This window comes from Cyanistes caeruleus, chromosome 2 (genome assembly GCF_971803275.1).
Source record: "Cyanistes caeruleus chromosome 2, bCyaCae1.hap1.1, whole genome shotgun sequence".
Lineage (NCBI taxonomy): Eukaryota > Metazoa > Chordata > Aves > Passeriformes > Paridae > Cyanistes > Cyanistes caeruleus.
The window spans coordinates 117,823,413-117,840,230 of NC_141702.1; the positions used below are offsets into that span (position 1 = coordinate 117,823,413).

Genomic DNA, 16,818 nt, shown 5'->3' on the forward strand with positions numbered 1-16,818 from the left:
TTGTAGTGTATATTTGACTTCAATGAACTTTAATACCCTTCTGCAATCAGTACAATTAATTGTGAGTTAAATAACTGACTTCATTTCCTCAGAGCCTTCTTTTCCAATTAAGGTAATTGCAAGATTGAAAGGATCAAAATTCTTGTCGAGATTTAACAGATACAATGATGACAGTGACCTGTAGGCTAAGTCAAACAAATATGAAGACAACTTAGGTAAGGATAACCTATCTTCCTGCTAAAAGAATTGTTATCAAAATAGCATGACCTGGAAGTGAAATTAAACTTGTCTTTATAAAAAGAAGACTTAAAACATTCCAAAAAACATCATGGCATTGTCTTCTCAACTTGTTCTGAGCCAGAAGACAGAAGAAAAAAAAAAACAACCCAGCCAGAAAAACAAAAAATCTACCTGAATGGATAATCTTACAAAAAAAAACCTAAAGAAGTTTGGGGTCAATTTATTCATTCATTTAAAGACCCTTCCTCTGATTAAAATCTTTCACTGACAAGAGAGGCTGACAGTTCATTAATTACATCTCAGAACAGTAAATTAATTCCCTCCAGGAACACATTCTGCACACAGAACTGTACACTTGATACACCCCTCCCCCCTTTTGCCCCTCTGTATTTTACATTTCAGATTTTTTTTCTATTTTCATTTCAACAACAGATATAATTTTCAAATACAGATAATTTTCTTCTATGCCCTGGTACACAGGGCAATGTCTCAGGAATATGTTTTAAACCTCAACATTTTCATTTGCCCTTTAACCACTTTTTCCTTTACATTTGCACTTGAAAATCTAACAATTTACTATAAATTATTCTAATCACCATCTCTCAATACCTGACCACAACCACTTAAAGTCATATTCTATTTATTAACAACAGGCATTCAGAGATTACTTTAAAATCAAGGTTCCAGCATAATATTTGTTTTTTCAGCCACTCTAATAAAAATGTGCTCATTTCATGTTTTTTTACAGTTTTGTTGTGTTGAACAGACTTCTAAGAACCCAAGGCCAGCAAATGCAGTTAAAATATAAATACTGAAAGCTTTGTTAACACATATTGGGTGTTGAAGATCAATGGCCAAACTGAAACTACTCAGTCAATTAAGCAAAGGCCTGTGCCCTACTTATATTTTCAAGAAACTTTAAAATAAAACAGCTATTTTAATGATTAAGATAAACTTAGTTAATTAACCCACTGATGTAACCTTCAGAAGTTCAGCATGTTATACATATATACTACATGGAAAAAAAAGTTTTAATTATTTTTGCTTCATTTGACAAAAAAAACAAAACAGTATTTCAGGACAGAATTCTCAAACACCCATATGAAGAAAATACTCTGAACAGTCTTAATAATTTTTATGGCTTTTGATAAACTGGAGGCCTCAAATCTTATGGGCAGATGTAAAATTTACCACCAGAAAGGCAGCATAAAAAGTTTGTCCATGACCTTCTCTAACTGAGACCATTAAGCAGGAAATGTTACTTTTTCTTGGATGCTCCAATTACTTTCAGCTTCCCCCAACTCAAGGCTTTCCTACTGCTGAAAAATGCAGGATAGATATTTTGACACTCATATAAAATCGAATAAAGGACAGAAATAAGTTGAGATGCAGATGGTGGCTGATAGATAAGCAGCTAACAGGCTACAACACAATGGCTAAGAGTGATGCAAAGTTGGTTAAGGGAGTAACAACTGATGAGTGCCTGACTGCAGAATACCCTTTATTCTAACGTCCTTTTAATAAACAAAACAGAACTGCTTAGAACTACTGGTGATGCCTCACTGCTCTCCCTTTGTAAACTCTGTTTCTCCTCCCTTCCTCCCACGTTTCTCCCTTTTATTCTAAAAGCTAAGTTCTTTATCACAGAACCCTACTTCTTATGAAAAGCAACTTAAACCTTCTAACTATTCAACCGTGTGCATCTCCTGCAATTCTCCCTCCTTTCAGAGGGAGCCAATGTGTTTTACTCCTTCATGGTTCTGAGTGTGAAGTTCTGGAGGACAGCTTAGAGAAATCAACCTTCCCTTTGCACATCTATTCAAGAGGCTCAATACTCCTACAAAGACTGGGTGTTAATTTGTCTCCTAAACAAGAATGGCAGGCCCTATTTTTTTTCCCCTTTGTTTGCTTTTTTCTAAATGCCTCGTTTCTCCTATCTCAAGATCTCAGAGTTGCTGCCAGGTGGGTGGGTAGAATCACTGACGTACAGCCTTAGGTGAGTCAAAAATAAATACCACAAATTTGAGCAATGATTTCTCCATCCCTTCACCAACCAGTAGCAGCAGTAACTGGTACAGACCCACAGTGCTCCATTACAAACCAGATTTTCAACAAACCCTAAGTGGTATCAATAAAGCACAGTTCAGTCGCTTTGTTGATCAAAGTGCATCAGAGTTCCTGCTTCTCTCCACCGGCCACAGCGGAGTCCGACGCAATGGGAATTTTGCTGCATCCAGCAAAAACAGTTTCAAAAGCAGCTTCCTGCTCCTCTAAAGTCACAGCAGCAGGGGTTCCTCTGACAGCTGTGCTGGGGAAAGCTGGCCGCTGCTCCGGAACCCTTTCCGGGTCCGCTGTTCTCCTACCTCTTCTTTTGCCCAGGATTTTGATGTAATTAGCTGGCACAAGTCCTGTCGTTTGGCCGTCATAACTAGCCAGAAGCCAACCACGGATCTTAGGTTGTTGTTCTGAAGAAGAGAATGCAAATGCATCAAGTTACAAGACAATTCAACAAAACGGAACAAAACTACTCTGTAAGTTTTATCTGAATGGAAGTAATCACTTAATGGGGAGGAAAAATGTGGATAAAGAATTTGGTCAAATAAGGTGGTTTGGGGGCTTTTTTGCTTCAATTTTTAGACTCTTACTCATTATAGCTTCATAGGAGATTAGAAAATAATCAGAAAACCAAAAGTTTACCTTTGGGTGCTAATCTTAGCATATCACCAGCATGGAAAGAAATTTCTTCTTCTGAGAGAGCATTGAAATCATATTCTGCTCTTCCAACTACATGGTCATCTTCTCCACTCGCCCAGTTACTAGACACTGTTTGCAAACACAAATCACAAGTTTATCTGCTTTGAGTTACAAAGTTTGGTGTGTTTTTCAAAGGAAAATGAAGAAAACACTTTCACTTCCTTGCTAACACTTTTCCCACAGAGAAGTGACAGAAGTAACATGAAAAGGAGCAAATCCAACCAACACTTGTCCCAACCAACTCAAACTGCCACATCTAATAGGAAGGAACCAGAAATTGAGAGGAACCATGATTCTGGAACCACAGAAAGCTTCAGCAGGAAATCACATGTTAACGACAGGTTACTTAAGCAGGCTGTCACTTGCATCACATGCCTGAAATTCAGTACTGTGCCCCCTAGAATTCAGTTCTATTACTGTTCAGTATCTATTAATTACTAGTGCTGTAGTGTGAGATTTACCACTATGCAGGCAACAACAAAAGAAGCAATACACACTGCACTTCTCTGGTGCTGCAGGTCATCTTTACCTGTTTCTTCGTCACTGTACGTAGAAAGCAGCTTCCAAATCAGGTAGGGACCTCCCAGTATAACAGCAAAGAACAAGAAAATAGGCCAGGATTTTGCAGAGTTAGCCACCTTGTCTTCAAGGCCAGCACGAGCTACTTTGCCCTCACTCTCAGCCCACAAATCCTCGTTCTCGCAGCTCTGCCGCAGACCCAGCAAGCGCTGCAGGCGTTGGTAGAGGTACCTTATAGTTCTCACTAGAGCAAAAGCTGAAAACACCTTGGTGAAGTGAATTTTGAGGCGGGAGAAGTGGTTGGCCACATCCAGCACAGCTCTGAAGCTGTTGTAGACAGCAGAGAAGGTTGCATCCATCATCATGCTGACCGAGGCGAAGGCGTGCACGATGCTTTCGATGGACTGGAAGGCACCTCTGCTGCTCTCCTCAGCCTGCTGCACAAACCTGCTGGGGGGAATGCCATCGGCACAGAAGCGGTTATAGCCCAGCCCTCCGTAGCCATAGCTGTAGGGACTATAGCTTCCATAGAAAGAGGTGCCATATGAGCCATAGCCTGGAGAGAAAGAGCTGCTATAGGCTGGCCTGAAAGCGCTCAGGCTGCTGCTTGCCGTTTGCTGCGACGGTCTCGGCAAAATGGGTGGAGGGATTCGTGCCACCGTGGGTTGTCCGGGCCTGGTCAGCAGGTTGTCACCCAAGTCAGCAGACCTAAATGAATTCAGATAATCAAGGTCAGCAGCCAAAGTTTATGTTTTCCTTTCCACAGAGCCCTTGGCTAACTACTAAGTACCACAGAGAGTTTCAGCAGTGCGGGGATAAGGAACCTGGGAGCCCAAGACTCAGAATTGTCAGACAGCGTTTGCTGGAAGTAAAAAATCTGGTCAGGAAACGCTGATCCTTCAGGGGAATAAAACCCCCAAAATCAGATATTCAGCGTGTCTGTTTATTCTATCATTTATTGTGTATTTAATGTATCGACACATGAAAAACACAATCCAGAGCCATCCAACCTGCTGCTCTAACACCCAGGTCACTCATCTGCATGTGAAAGACTCTCATAGACTCTAACACGAACTTTTATGAACTTTCCAATCTGAAATCTTTATTTCCAACCCTTGTTCCCAGCTCTCCTACACAATGAGCCAATGATACAGCAGGAAGAAAGCTTGAGAGCTCCTCTGAATCCACTCTTCAAGGGTGGCATGACCTAATTGAGAATCTAAGTAATTATGCAACAATATGTGCAAGGGCTTTGGGGTGCCCAGTTTCCCTCTCTACCCACACTACCTGATTACCTGTGTGCAGATTATCAAGGGATTGAATCTACTACTGAGAAGTGCTGGCAGAGAGAGGTCTTAATTTAGTAATTTTTCTTTTCCTTTGAATGCCCGTAAGTTTAAATCATTTTATCAATTCCCTTCATAATAAAACTCTGGAAGTACTTGACTGGCATTTAAATTCTGTCAAGCAGCTTTTTGTCCAACTTCTGCCAGTTTAATAAAAATATATGTGTTCCATTCACACATTATCACCCTAAAAGTCAAACATTTTATTTCCCATGCTTACAGCCTCATCCCACGAGTTCCCACTTCTGCACACCAGAAAAAAAAAAAAGAAGGAAGTCAAGCTTGGAATTGCTATGGAGCTGCAGCTTGCTGTACTATTTCCATACAAGGCAGGCAACAGCCACCTCTCAGCAAAACTTACAGGTTTCCACAGCAAAAAATAATATTTGTATCTTTACATTGCTGTTTTTTCCATCACAGACTGTAACTCTCTCGGCAGGTGGAAACAGGAGGAAAAATAACTTATTACCCCAGCAAAGAGAGCTGCTGTAATTCAGTAAGTCACACTGCACTCCTCTCTCCGGTACTCAGCTTGGGACACCCCACTTCAAAGCTGCTTGAAGCTATTTAAAATGGGGTAAATAAACTCAGAATGAAAAACCAACACCAAACTGCTGGCTCAGCTCGCTGCAGGCTGCAGAGAACACAGCTAAGTTTCTGCTCAATGTTTAGTGTTGGGCCAACCTTTTGCCCAGTTTCAGCTCCCTCCAGCTGCAGCCACCAACACCAAGTGAAAAACAAGACGAGTATTCAGCCACCGAGCGAGCCTTCCTTGACTTCCCATAAAAAGGAAGGAGTTTACAAACGCTTTCTGTGCATCCTTCTCCACGAGAATGTTTGCGTTTTCTGGGAGAGAAGTCGGGAACACCGAGACTGACAATGCACAGCAATCTTTTCCAAGTCCTGGGGGCGACACGCAGCTCCCCACGTCCCGCAGGGGCTGGGGAGCTCACGGAGCTGTGAATGCTCCCAGGAACGGACCTTTAATGCTGCCAGGAATGGACTGTGAACTCACACCACCACCGCTGGCAACACCGCTTTCCCTTCCCCACACCACACACGCAGCTTCCCTCTGACACCCGCGGGGTTCGAGCTCGCAGCCCCGCACGCCGAGCGCAGCCCTCCCCGCCCGGCACAAGCCCCTCACGGCGCGGGGCAGCCCCGGGCCGCGCCCCCGCCCGTCCCCCGGAGCCCCGGCCGGGCCCGACCTTTGAGCCCGCCCCAGCGGAGCGGGCCCAGCGGCCCGGGGGAGAGAACACCCAGGACCGTCGCGGCGGGAACACCCGGGGAGGGACGCCCGCACTCACTGGAAGGCGGGCGCGGTGCCCGGCAGCCGCCGGGACTCCCAGGGCTTGGGCGGCGGCGTCGCCGCCATCGCGCCCCCTCGGCCCCGCTTCGGCCTCCCTCGGCTTCGTTCGGCTCCGCTTCGGCCTCGCTCGGCTCCGGCTCGACCCCGGCTCGGCCTCACTCGGCCCCGCTCGGTTCAGGCTCGGCCTCTCTCGGCTCCGCCCGCTGGCAGGCGCCACGCGGGAGCGCCGAGCTATTCCACCAGCCGCCCTGCGGACGCGACGCCCTGCCGCGCCGGCCGAGCGATGCCCTCCGCTGCTCTGCTGAGCGTGCCTGTGCCGGCTCCGCGGGCCGCCGAGCGAGGGGTGAGCGAGACCGGGATTGGGAATGGGAGCGGACCGGGAAGGGGAGCGGGAATGCGAATGGTGCGGGAACGGAGCCGGAAGGAGCTCCTGAGCGGGATCGGGATTGGGAATGGAGATGGGAGCGGACCGGGAATGGGAGGGGGAATGCGAATGGTGCGAGAATGGAGCCGGAACGCGCTGCTGAGCTCCCCTTCCCCCTCACACATGAGGGGTTCTGAGCTCTGCCCTGAGGTGCTGCGGCGGAGCCGCGGCCCCGATTCCTCCCCTCACAGCGGCACCAAATGTCAGGAATATTGCCACATTTGCCCTTCTGTGTCACACCGTGCCGGTATTTGAGTCAGTGGAGGTGCACTGGGATTGCAGTTACCTAAAAGTGTGTTTGTTTGTGTTTGTTCTTTCTCTCTAAAAGCAGCTTTGAAGTTTTGCAGGTAGCCCTTAGTTTTTACAGCTTGCCATAAAGCATCCAGAGCCAGGACTAAGGAAATTCATTGAATTTAATAACTTTTCCGTGCTGTGGAGGTTTTCCATGGCTGTGCAAGGAACTTCTGAGCAGGACTGGATATTGCAGGTGTAACAGTCTGGGGCTGGCATGGAGAACATGGATATATCCCATCCCTTGGGACACAAGAACTAGGAGAGTATCAAATGTTGCTTGCAGGAGCTAAGCCCAAAGCAAAATCAGGCGGTTCATTAGCACTGTGGAATTCCTTGCTGAATTAGTTCCCACTAATGAGTGACAATTGACTCATTAAACCTTCAGTCTGAACAACTATGGTTATCCTTATGTGCCTCCTGAAATTTCCTAGATGTCCAGGAAGGATGAGCACATCACTGGGAATTTCTCTTCTTCCAAAAAAATCCCGTCACAAAATTTTGGCCAAAAAAAAAAAAATCAGTCTTTTCTAAAGTTCTGGGCAGAGAAAACGATAGGAAACCAAATTAGCCATAACATTTTAGGGGTGAAAAAAAAGCATTGTGAGATCTCTCACAAGAACACAAGTCCTATATTGCAAAGGGAAGTAAATCTTAAAAAAATTGGAGAAACTTTGTGTGACAAAAGGGGATGGCTTGAGCCTCTTATTTGTATTTTTTTTCTCCCTGTGATTTTAACACGCTGATTCTTTAGTCACTGCAATTTTAGGAGGAATTCCCATTTTAAAATTGCCTTCATATGTCATAGCTCCACCCTCCATTCAGTAAAGATTAGCATGTCATCTATTTTATCCAAGGTAACACTGGGCAAAAGCTCAGCATTTCCTGGTCAGAACTCAAGGTCAGGTTTTCTAGGAAAAACCTAAGAAATACAGAAGTTTTTCCTCCACTCAGTGGTCTTTTTTGGGTTGGTCTTCCACTTCTCTTGTGCCTCTGATTTAAAACAAACATGTATCTCAAATTTTTTCTAGAGGACAAAAAAACCTCCACTTACTCCAAATATGCTGCAGTTAAGTCTCAGCTGAGTCTTTTTACTATTGAATTGCTGAACTGTGTTAGTTCTAAGCTTTTCTTTTTACTTCTCTGTGTTGAATTTTAGATTTGCCCAGCATGTCTTCGCTGACAGAGAAGGACAGACCAATTGTTCAGTTCTTACTCAACACTGGCACTTGCCCACGATGTGTTTTGAGGTTCTGCTGCGTGGGATCACAGATGCTCTACAGACATCCACACCAGGTTTGTCCTTTGTTGTGTTCTTGGGCTCTTGGCCTGAAAGGAAAAGGAATTATGGGAAACTGTGTTTTTTCCTTTAATGTAAAGGAAATTTGCATGAAATTGCAGAATTGGTAGGGGGATGCAACTGAAGAATTGCAAAGGTAAATTTAAAAAAAAAAAAGATAAATCAGAGAACCATAGTGTTATTAGCCATCCTTCTTAGCTTGCTCTAATCCCCTGTCTTTATGTTTGTGTCTGCTGATGTCTTTCTTGATTGTTTTACCTTTTCTCAAGTTTAGACTCTACACAATTAATTTTTAACTTCTTTCTTCCCTATCCTTTTCCATTTTTTATCAATTATTTGAGGAGTGTTTGTTCATTCTGCCGTTTTTTATCTTTTTGCATCTCTACCTGATTTTCTTCTGAGTTGCAGCACGGTAACTGCTCTCTTCCTTACTGAAAGCCTTTTAATAAATCCTTCTTCCAGAACTATGTCTTGTCTCTCATCCTTCCGGGAATCAGAGACATGCAGGTAATGCTTAATTTTTGAAGGCTTCTCTCCTGATACAAAGTTCTTACTCTGTGTAAGAACTGTGGGTGTTTAATTTCACCCCCACTTGTGTCTGCTCTCTTTTCTTTTAGTTATAATGGCCAGCTCTCTTCCTGGTCTAGTGGAGTTGAGGGAATTAAATTCTAACATAGTCTAAATTACAAGAAGGCACTAAGTGTCTCTTTTCATGGAATAGTGACGGGGCAAAGATAAATGTGTTTCTGCAAGTCAGAAAATGTTTTCATTCTTGGATGATTAACAAGTCTATTCAGCAATATTTTCTCTGGTAGTTTCTATTTTGAGAGAAATGCAGCTTGGAGCTGTTGAATTGTGTCTTAAAGATGTCTTTGGGCATAAATTCCATGTTTTTAATTACATACACTAAGCCTCAGCTGGAATAATACTGCCTTATGGAATTGTGCTTGTTAAAGAGGAACAAACAAACCACGGTGTGATTCCTCTGTTTGTGTTAGGATTTGCTGAAGGATTTGCAGGAATTTCTGAAGAACAGTCAGGAAAATGAAGGCACAGTCTGTTTGGATGTGGCTGACCCACCTTGTAAGAGAATCAGACTTGAACACAGGGAAGAAGGTGCTGATGATGTGAACCACAACGGAGCCATCCTGCAGCTGCCCTCGGCTGACAGTGGGAATACTGCCACGGAGAGCTCAGCTGGGAAGGTTTGCAATGTGTGTTTGGGAATTCTCCAGCAGTTCTGTGAGGCTGACTTTGTAAAAAAGGTAAATTTGTAGCCTTTTGGGGTACTTTTTTGGAGCTTGTGTATGTTTGGGCCTACAGGACAGAGCAGGTGACTGGAAACACTGTGAAGTTTTTTTGCTTTTTTTTTTTTTTCCAAATAAATGTTTTCTCTTTCTTTTGAAAGAAAAAGACCAGACAGCAGACCAAAACATTTGCCTGTTTCGAAGATTTGAAATGTAGGAGGCAGAATCCTACTCCATCCTACTCCTGGGCAGTGTTTGCACACCTGCAGCTGGGAATTTGCATCTGTGGTGGGACCAAATTTTGCCCAAGCTTTGTCATAGTGGCACTTTTTTTAAAAAAATAGCAGTGCAGGTGCAATGGAATGACTGCAGGGAGCACACTTTCCTAAGAAAAGGACTAACAGATATGTGGCTACATGAATTCAGGACATGACCTGAGGTTCAGCCGCTTTTAAGGAAAACCTCGGTGGAACTGGCGATCTCTGTTCGCCTTTTTTATGTGACAGGAAAATGAGGAGTCATCAAGTGCTGTTCTCTGAACTACACCTTTCTAATGCAGCATGAACATGTCTTTATGAAGTACCAGAGGGGAAGAAAATGTTTTGGTGATGCAACAGATTGTGGAAAATAGAGAAAATGTGAGTTAGGAGAGAATGTGGACACAGAGTGTTGCAAATGCCATCTCTGAGCAATTGCACTGCTCATGTGACAAACTGAAATATCAGCTAGAAAACTCACACTGGCATCTGAGATATTTAACAGAGTTTTGATAGAAAAGGATTTGATTTAATAGCAGGAATGCATCAAAAATGGGACGAGACAGAAATCATAGTGTATAGTTTCTGTTGTTGCAGAATGTAATTGTTTCTTTTTTGTTTCCGTGGGCAGAATATGTATCTTTTTTCAGAATCCACTGCTAAGATTTGCTTCAGAGCTACTCTCTTCAGTAGCAATGGAAAATCTGATGGCACTTGTTGAGGCACCACAAAACCTAATTATTTGATACATAAATTTCCTTATCTGAGATGCTGATTTCACCTAAAATTTCAATGTACAATTGGTCCTGGCCTTAAAATAGTGAGTTTGGCTGTTTCATAGCACCAAGGATACTGTTGAGTAGTAACTCTTTTTAACAGGACAGAAAAGCTTATATTTCAATAAGTTGTTAGTGATTACTCTGGTTTGTAAGGTGAGCATCTCTCTGAGTGTGTGTGAACATGAATTCACAGTGATTATCCTAGAAAAAAATTATCAGCTCAGTCCCATTGCTGTGGTTTCATATTAAGCTCCTTCTCTTACAGGTGTGCCAAAAAGTTAATTCTGCTGACTACCAGTTCACCAGTTTTGTATTTTCTGTGTCACTACCCCCACAGCTGTCTGTCAGGGAGGTAAGTAACTCAAATAATAACTTAAATAATTAAATACATATTTAAGAAAGTAACTGTAGAATGTATGCGCTGGAAGTGGTTTGATTTTTAATTGGTATTATTTAAAAAAACCCAAAGTGAAATCTCCTCTCCCCTTCTTTGTGAGTATTGTAATTAATAAAGGGCCTGAGTCACTTCAGTTTTCAGTTAGCCCAGGAGTTACTTTCCGTCTGAAGACCTAAAAGGAGTTTGTTGAAACCCTCAGTGAATTGTTCCCTTTGGAGCAGATGCCAGCCCTGCTTTGTGGATCTTCTCAGAGACAGAACTGCACAGCTGGTGCCTTTCCAGGGATAAATGATAATTGGTAGTGCAGAATGCAAATGAAGGAATTTGAGGATGAACTCTTGAAGTGTTCAGCATTTTAAATGATGGGAAAATACACTTAGTTGTGAGATACTTTGCAGTCTTTCTCTGCTTTCTGCTAGAAAACGATGCAAAAGCACTGTTCTAAAAGTGATGCAAAAGTGGTGTTTGAAAGGGCAACACATCAATCTGTACAGGAGGTGCCTGCTGGGGTTAAGATGTGGTGGAGGCTTCAGTGAACATGGCAGAAGGAAGGGGAGATGGTGTTAGATTTCTCTGTAAAGCTGTGGTGAGGTCTATTCTGCTCCCAGAGTTTGGTAAATAACCTCCTGCACGTGTAGTGGTGATTTGGGCTGTGGCATCTTGGGCAAGTGCCACTGTAATAGATAACAAATACTCTACTCCAAAATCTTCTGGAGCATAAAGATTCTCTACTTCCCACCATCAACTGAGCACACTTGGTGTGTTTAGTTTGTCCTTTCTGGCTGGGTGAACCGTCCTGATTCCCAGTTTGCTTTTTGATGCCTCCAGAAAATGAGGTCTGTCAAAAAGCACTTTCAGGCTAGGTGAGTATTTGGATGCCTGTGATGCTCTGGCAAACCCCAAACGTAGGTCAGACTTTAGCAAGCTTTACTCCAGCTGTAAGCCTGGTGTCAGCTGAGGCGATCCAAGAGCCCCTGATGTTTGCAGGAAGCCTCGGTAGAGGGTGGTGTTGCATTGCAGTTCAGGTGAGGGATGTCCTCGCTGCCTGGGGCTCGTGTTGCAACATAGCAGCGGTGCTGGGACAGCCAAGGGAGTCAGAGTTGTTCTGCCCACAAATCAATAGATGGATTCCAATGAAAGGAATGAGTAGGAAGCTCCAAAACTGGATCTGTTCCCTTTGCAAGCACTTTGGTTTGACTGGGAGAAGATTTGGATTAAGAAGTTTCTGCCTTCCTTTCCATTCCATCCTTCCAGTCTTGTCAAGTGCTGAAGCAGCTGTTTGCTCCAAATGCAGGGGTGAAAAGGGGTGTGGTGGAGAAAGAACTTGAAAAATCATGGGGCTTTATTTACCTCCTATCAGTTTATCACTTAAAAAAGACAGGTGAGAACCTGCTTTACAGCCACAGAAAAGCAGCAATACAGTATGTAAAAATGCCTGAAAGTATCAAAATCAGGTATCAGAATATCTCAACATGCTTTGTGCTGAAAAGAGGCAATTTTTTAAATTCTGCTTTTAATTCTTTGACCTGCTGTGTACAAGAGCATGTGGAATCCTATCATCAAAGAACACCCAAAGGCAGCCTCTCTCCCTCTGCCCTCTGGTGTGACACACAGATTTTCTCCATCATCTTTTTTAACAAAAAAAAAAAATCAGAAACTGCCTTTCAGTATTACCTTCATCTCATTTAATTATGACAGTTGTCATCCTGCCAAGTCTAAAATGTACGAGAGGAGCTGGGGAAGAGCGGGACATAAAATCTACATTTGCATAGTATTTGTATCTGTGATGCAGGGAAGCAATTGCCTCCTTCCACAAGTAGGAGATTTGATTGAAATAAATCATAAATACAGGAGTCCCAAGTTTATGTCAGACAGCTCTATTAGAATATGAAGTGAGTGGTGCCCTTCAGAAGGGTGACTGCTGGCTCTGCCTGTGGTCTCAGTCGTGATCCATCATCCTGGTGCTTGCTACAAGGACATTGATGCAAATAACATCTGTAGTCATTACTCCCTGTAGGGCTGCCTGTGCCTCATCTTGGAATTCCCCATCTCCAAGCTCCTTTCTAATGCACTGAAACAATGCTGTGGCTGGGATTGCACGGGGTATTTCAACTGTTGCCATTGTGCTCCCTCAGATAGCACCAGAATAATATCCTGCAGCTCCTAATCAATACAGTGCCTGGGCCGGTGTGTTCCAGAGATGGATTTGCTGCTGAGCATTGCCCTGCAGGCTTCAGCTCTGTAATGAGCATTTTTCATTTCCAAACCACTTCACAAACATGAAGTAATTACGAAGTGGAGGGATCTGATCCCCTGCTCCACATTCAGCTGGGAGAGAGTAGAGGAGTTTGGCTGTCTTAGTGGTTGAATGCGATTTGGAATTTGGGATCTTTTGGCTTCTGTGCTTCATCTATTTTTTTCCCCTTAATTGAAGGGGAAAAGTAATTTTAATTCTCTTTCATTGTGGAAGTCGAGAGAGACAGGAGATGAAATTTGACCTGTGGTCTCATTTTAGCATGGCTGCTCCTGTGCAGAAGTTTTGTCTATTTTGTAGTTTTATCCCAAGAAAACAGGGAAGAAGAATGAGATTAGCCTCCCCCTGAGTCCCAACCATCCCAAACCTGCACGTGCTCTGAATCAAGGCATGAGAGAGGTTTCTTTGTAAACTGGCATTTGTCAAATGCAGATTCCTAGGCCCAGTTCTGTGGTTGTTACATCCTCTAATTCAGAGCTACACTCAAGGAATTTCAATGGAAGTTATTTTTATTTATGATTTTATCTGGGTTATTATGCAAACAGGATTACAATATACTTCAAGTGAAGCAGCCTTACTCATACTGTCTTCAAATGCAGGATGTTGAATCACAGTGGATTTGAGCAAACGGGATTTCATCACTACAACTGCATTTGATTAGTTCAGCAGTGTGGGTTTGTGCATGATGGATCTAACAAAGTTTGTGTCCTTTCTCCACCATCCCTCTTCCCTCTGAATTTCTGGCACTGTCTTTAGGGTTCCCTCATTCTTTTAGATGTACAAAGTGAAGGATGATAGACTTATTTTGTTGAGTTCCTTATCTGTATGGAAAAGGGATGGAAAACCATGATGTGGTTTCTTCTGATATCCATGTGATCCTGACCCTTCTTCCTGAAGTTTGAGACCTGTTTTCAAACTTCTTCCTCAGAATTATTTCCTTGACAATGCACAGTGATTCTTTCAGCAGAGTTTGGAGGAGGTTATTCTTTAAGTATATGAAAAAATGAAAAACAGGGAAGGGATTTAACAGTCTGCTGCCTATAGGCTGAAAAGTTTCATTGTGGTGGATTCAAGTCAAACAACTTGATTTTTGGAATTCATCTTCAGTGAGGATGGTGACACAGGCTGAATTATTAAGTGGTTTCCTGCCAGTCCTAATGTATTTTGTAGTTGTTGTTAGTAGAGGAGAGCTGAAAATGTTGTTGTGCTTCACTGTAGGAGTTCTTATCTTTTTTCTAATTGTTAGTGAACTCGAACATTTGGGTTCCCATCTGATTTCTAGAATTATTCCTTCTGTTCCTCACCTTTTCCATATTTAGCCTATTCACCTAAACTGAATGGTGTGCTGTAAATAAGAAGCCAATTCTGTGATTACCATAAGACCAAGTATATTTTTGTTTCAATTTTTTATAATGGATGATAGCTGAATTTGGGGGTTTATTAATTTATGTCAATCAGCTTTCATATACCATTCATTTAGACCCTTTTTATTTATATATGGAAGATAACTGATGACTTACAGTCTTTTTGTAGTTACAGTATTAATAGCAGGTTTCAAAGTGTTTAATGATACCTCTTTTTTTTTTCTTTTTTTTTTTTTAAAGCCAGATAGCCTATGATGTGAAAAGCAAAGTGATGTCTTAGAAATAAAAACTCACAGCAATTCCATCTTTCCACTTCTGAAGCAAAAGCTAAATTCCTGATACTTCCTTTTTGTCACAAGTTTTAAAAACACTTCTCCTTTTGCAAAGAGTCTCTCAGATTGTTGGGAGTTCTGAGCCTTAATTTCACTTGCTTTTGTTTTTTCCTCTCTTTTCCCTGGGCATGGCTGGTGACCTGCAGCGTGCTGCTTGGCTGGGGGTGAAGCAGCAGATGAGGTGAGCCATTGCTTTTGCTGTCTGTCTCTCTGACAAGAACTCTTCATACAGACACCTTTTCTCTATATAAATGTTGATTCATAGTCCAGTTTACCTGATGCTTACAAAGAATAAGGTGGCAGATGAATTTTGTTTGAGATGTGTATTTTGTTCTTTCTTTTTAACCTGCTTTGAACTTACTTGAGGTTTCTTATCTCTTTTGCTCTCTAACTTCCCAAACAAGTGGTTTGAAATGCATCTCTCTCTTCCTCAGCTTTTCTCTGGGCAGACTCTGGAAAGACTCTTGCAACTTTTGATCTCCCAGGAAGCTCTGGCATCAGTTTCCTCAGCTCACAGAAAAAAAAAAATAATCTGTTTTACTTGGCAGTAGTTACTTAAGTTCCTCTTGAAATGTTGTACGTCATGTATCTATTTTTGACAGACCCCTGTGCAAGTCATTATTTCTTTGTGATTCAGAAATCTGGGCCTTCCCTTGGCAAAGGATGACATCGTTCAGCTGAAAGAAGCTTATAAGTGGATAATTCATCCCCAGTTGTCAGAAGAGTTGGGTGTTCCTGCTGATGGAAAGGTCTTGTATAAATAACAGAAAACTTTCTTCTTTGTTTCATCATTCTCTTTTCGTGCATGTTGGGGTGTGTATATTTATACGCTTATGGTAGGGAAATAAAAATGTTTCCTTTTTTCCTTATTAAGAGAGAAACAAGTTGAGTGGCTCCTAAATTCACCGTAGGGAAAAGCAAGGGGGAAGTTCTTTTAACCAGAGATCTCCAAGTAGGAGTCCTGAGGGGCCCAATGTTCATTTTTGCACACACAGATCATTGCATCTTCTGAAAAAACCACAGGCTTGTGCTAAATCTCTTGTGCTGCCATCCTCCTTTTGTTAATGAGAGTTTTCCAGTTGTCTCCTGTTCCAGGAACCCTGTTTTGCAGAGGCTGAGGAATGCTCACACATTCCTTCCCTGTTCTCCTGTCACTGCCATCACTTGCTACTGCTCTGGAGCTCAGTTGCTCAGGTTCTGTGGATAAAATAAATTTCTGAAGTGTACTTTAAGAGAAAAGACTGGTCCTTGTTCACTTTAATGAGCACTAGAAATGGACTTGTTGGGACCTGCAATATCACTAAGCAGGCAATAGAAATATGTTTTCTTCCAAACTGTTTTCAACTTGCAGATTCTGATTAATATCCTTAAAAATCTTTCTGAAGGCCACTGACTGAACATGGCAATCAGGTGTTGCCAAATTCAGAAGCACCTTCAATTGCCTTGAATGTAAATTTTCTGCAGCCGTGGCTGCCTGTAGGTTTTACTTGTCACCAGCCATAGCACTGACCCCAGGACTAGATTCACTTAGTCTTTATGTTGATTTGTCAGCTTCCGTAATAATTACAGGCTGTGTTTTCCCAGGAGTGCTAATTGAAAGCATCCCTTTTGTCTTAGGGAAGAAAAATCCCACTCAGTTACTCTGAAGATGATCCAGGAAGAAACAAACTTCTTGCACACCAAGTTAGCAAAAGCTCCACACACCACGTGGGCACGAAGCCACTCCAGACATCCTTGTACCACAAGAGTTGTTTTTCTAGTGCCCTTTATCTACAAGGCACTTGAATATTAGCCAGTCTTTTCAATAGCCCTCCTGAGGTGTGCTGGTATCTGAGTAACAGAAGTAATGAGCGTTGTTTGCCCAAGGCCAGAGAGGGAATTGGGGGAAGAATTGAGATTACACTGGAGTTCCTGGGCTAGCTGTCAATCCACCAGGACGTGTTGCCTTGCTTTGCCCCAAGGCCATGCAGGCATTGCAAAGAAAGCCCCTGACAAAATTTTACAG

The 16,818-nt window shown here is 42.7% G+C and overlaps 2 protein-coding genes across 7 annotated transcripts in view; one reads left to right on the forward strand and one right to left on the reverse strand.

Annotated features, from left to right (window-relative positions):
• On the reverse strand, positions 1 to 6,363 carry PEX13 (peroxisomal biogenesis factor 13). Its single transcript, XM_086875070.1, has 4 exons — positions 6,167 to 6,363; positions 3,524 to 4,221; positions 2,938 to 3,063; positions 1 to 2,705 (listed from the first exon to the last, which is right to left on the reverse strand). The coding sequence occupies exons 1-4, from the start codon at positions 6,232 to 6,234 to the stop codon at positions 2,410 to 2,412; spliced, it is 1,188 nt and encodes a 395-aa protein (XP_086731196.1). The 5' UTR covers positions 6,235 to 6,363; the 3' UTR covers positions 1 to 2,409.
• Positions 6,105 to 16,818, forward strand: part of PUS10 (pseudouridine synthase 10) — a 25,714-nt gene continuing 15,000 nt past the window's right edge. Inside the window, exons 1-6 of one of the 6 annotated variants that reach the window (XM_086875064.1) lie at positions 6,105 to 6,511; positions 8,043 to 8,179; positions 9,182 to 9,448; positions 10,732 to 10,818; positions 14,960 to 14,994; positions 15,451 to 15,562. In XM_086875064.1, the coding sequence (XP_086731190.1) occupies positions 8,054 to 8,179; positions 9,182 to 9,448; positions 10,732 to 10,818; positions 14,960 to 14,994; positions 15,451 to 15,562 (627 nt within the window). In that variant the 5' untranslated portion in view covers positions 6,105 to 6,511; positions 8,043 to 8,053. Of the gene's footprint in view, positions 6,885 to 7,051; positions 7,080 to 8,042; positions 8,180 to 9,181; positions 9,449 to 10,731; positions 10,819 to 14,959; positions 14,995 to 15,450; positions 15,563 to 16,818 lie in introns of those variants that run through there. The other 5 variants (XM_086875059.1, XM_086875060.1, XM_086875061.1 and 2 more) reach the window with 5 other exon arrangements.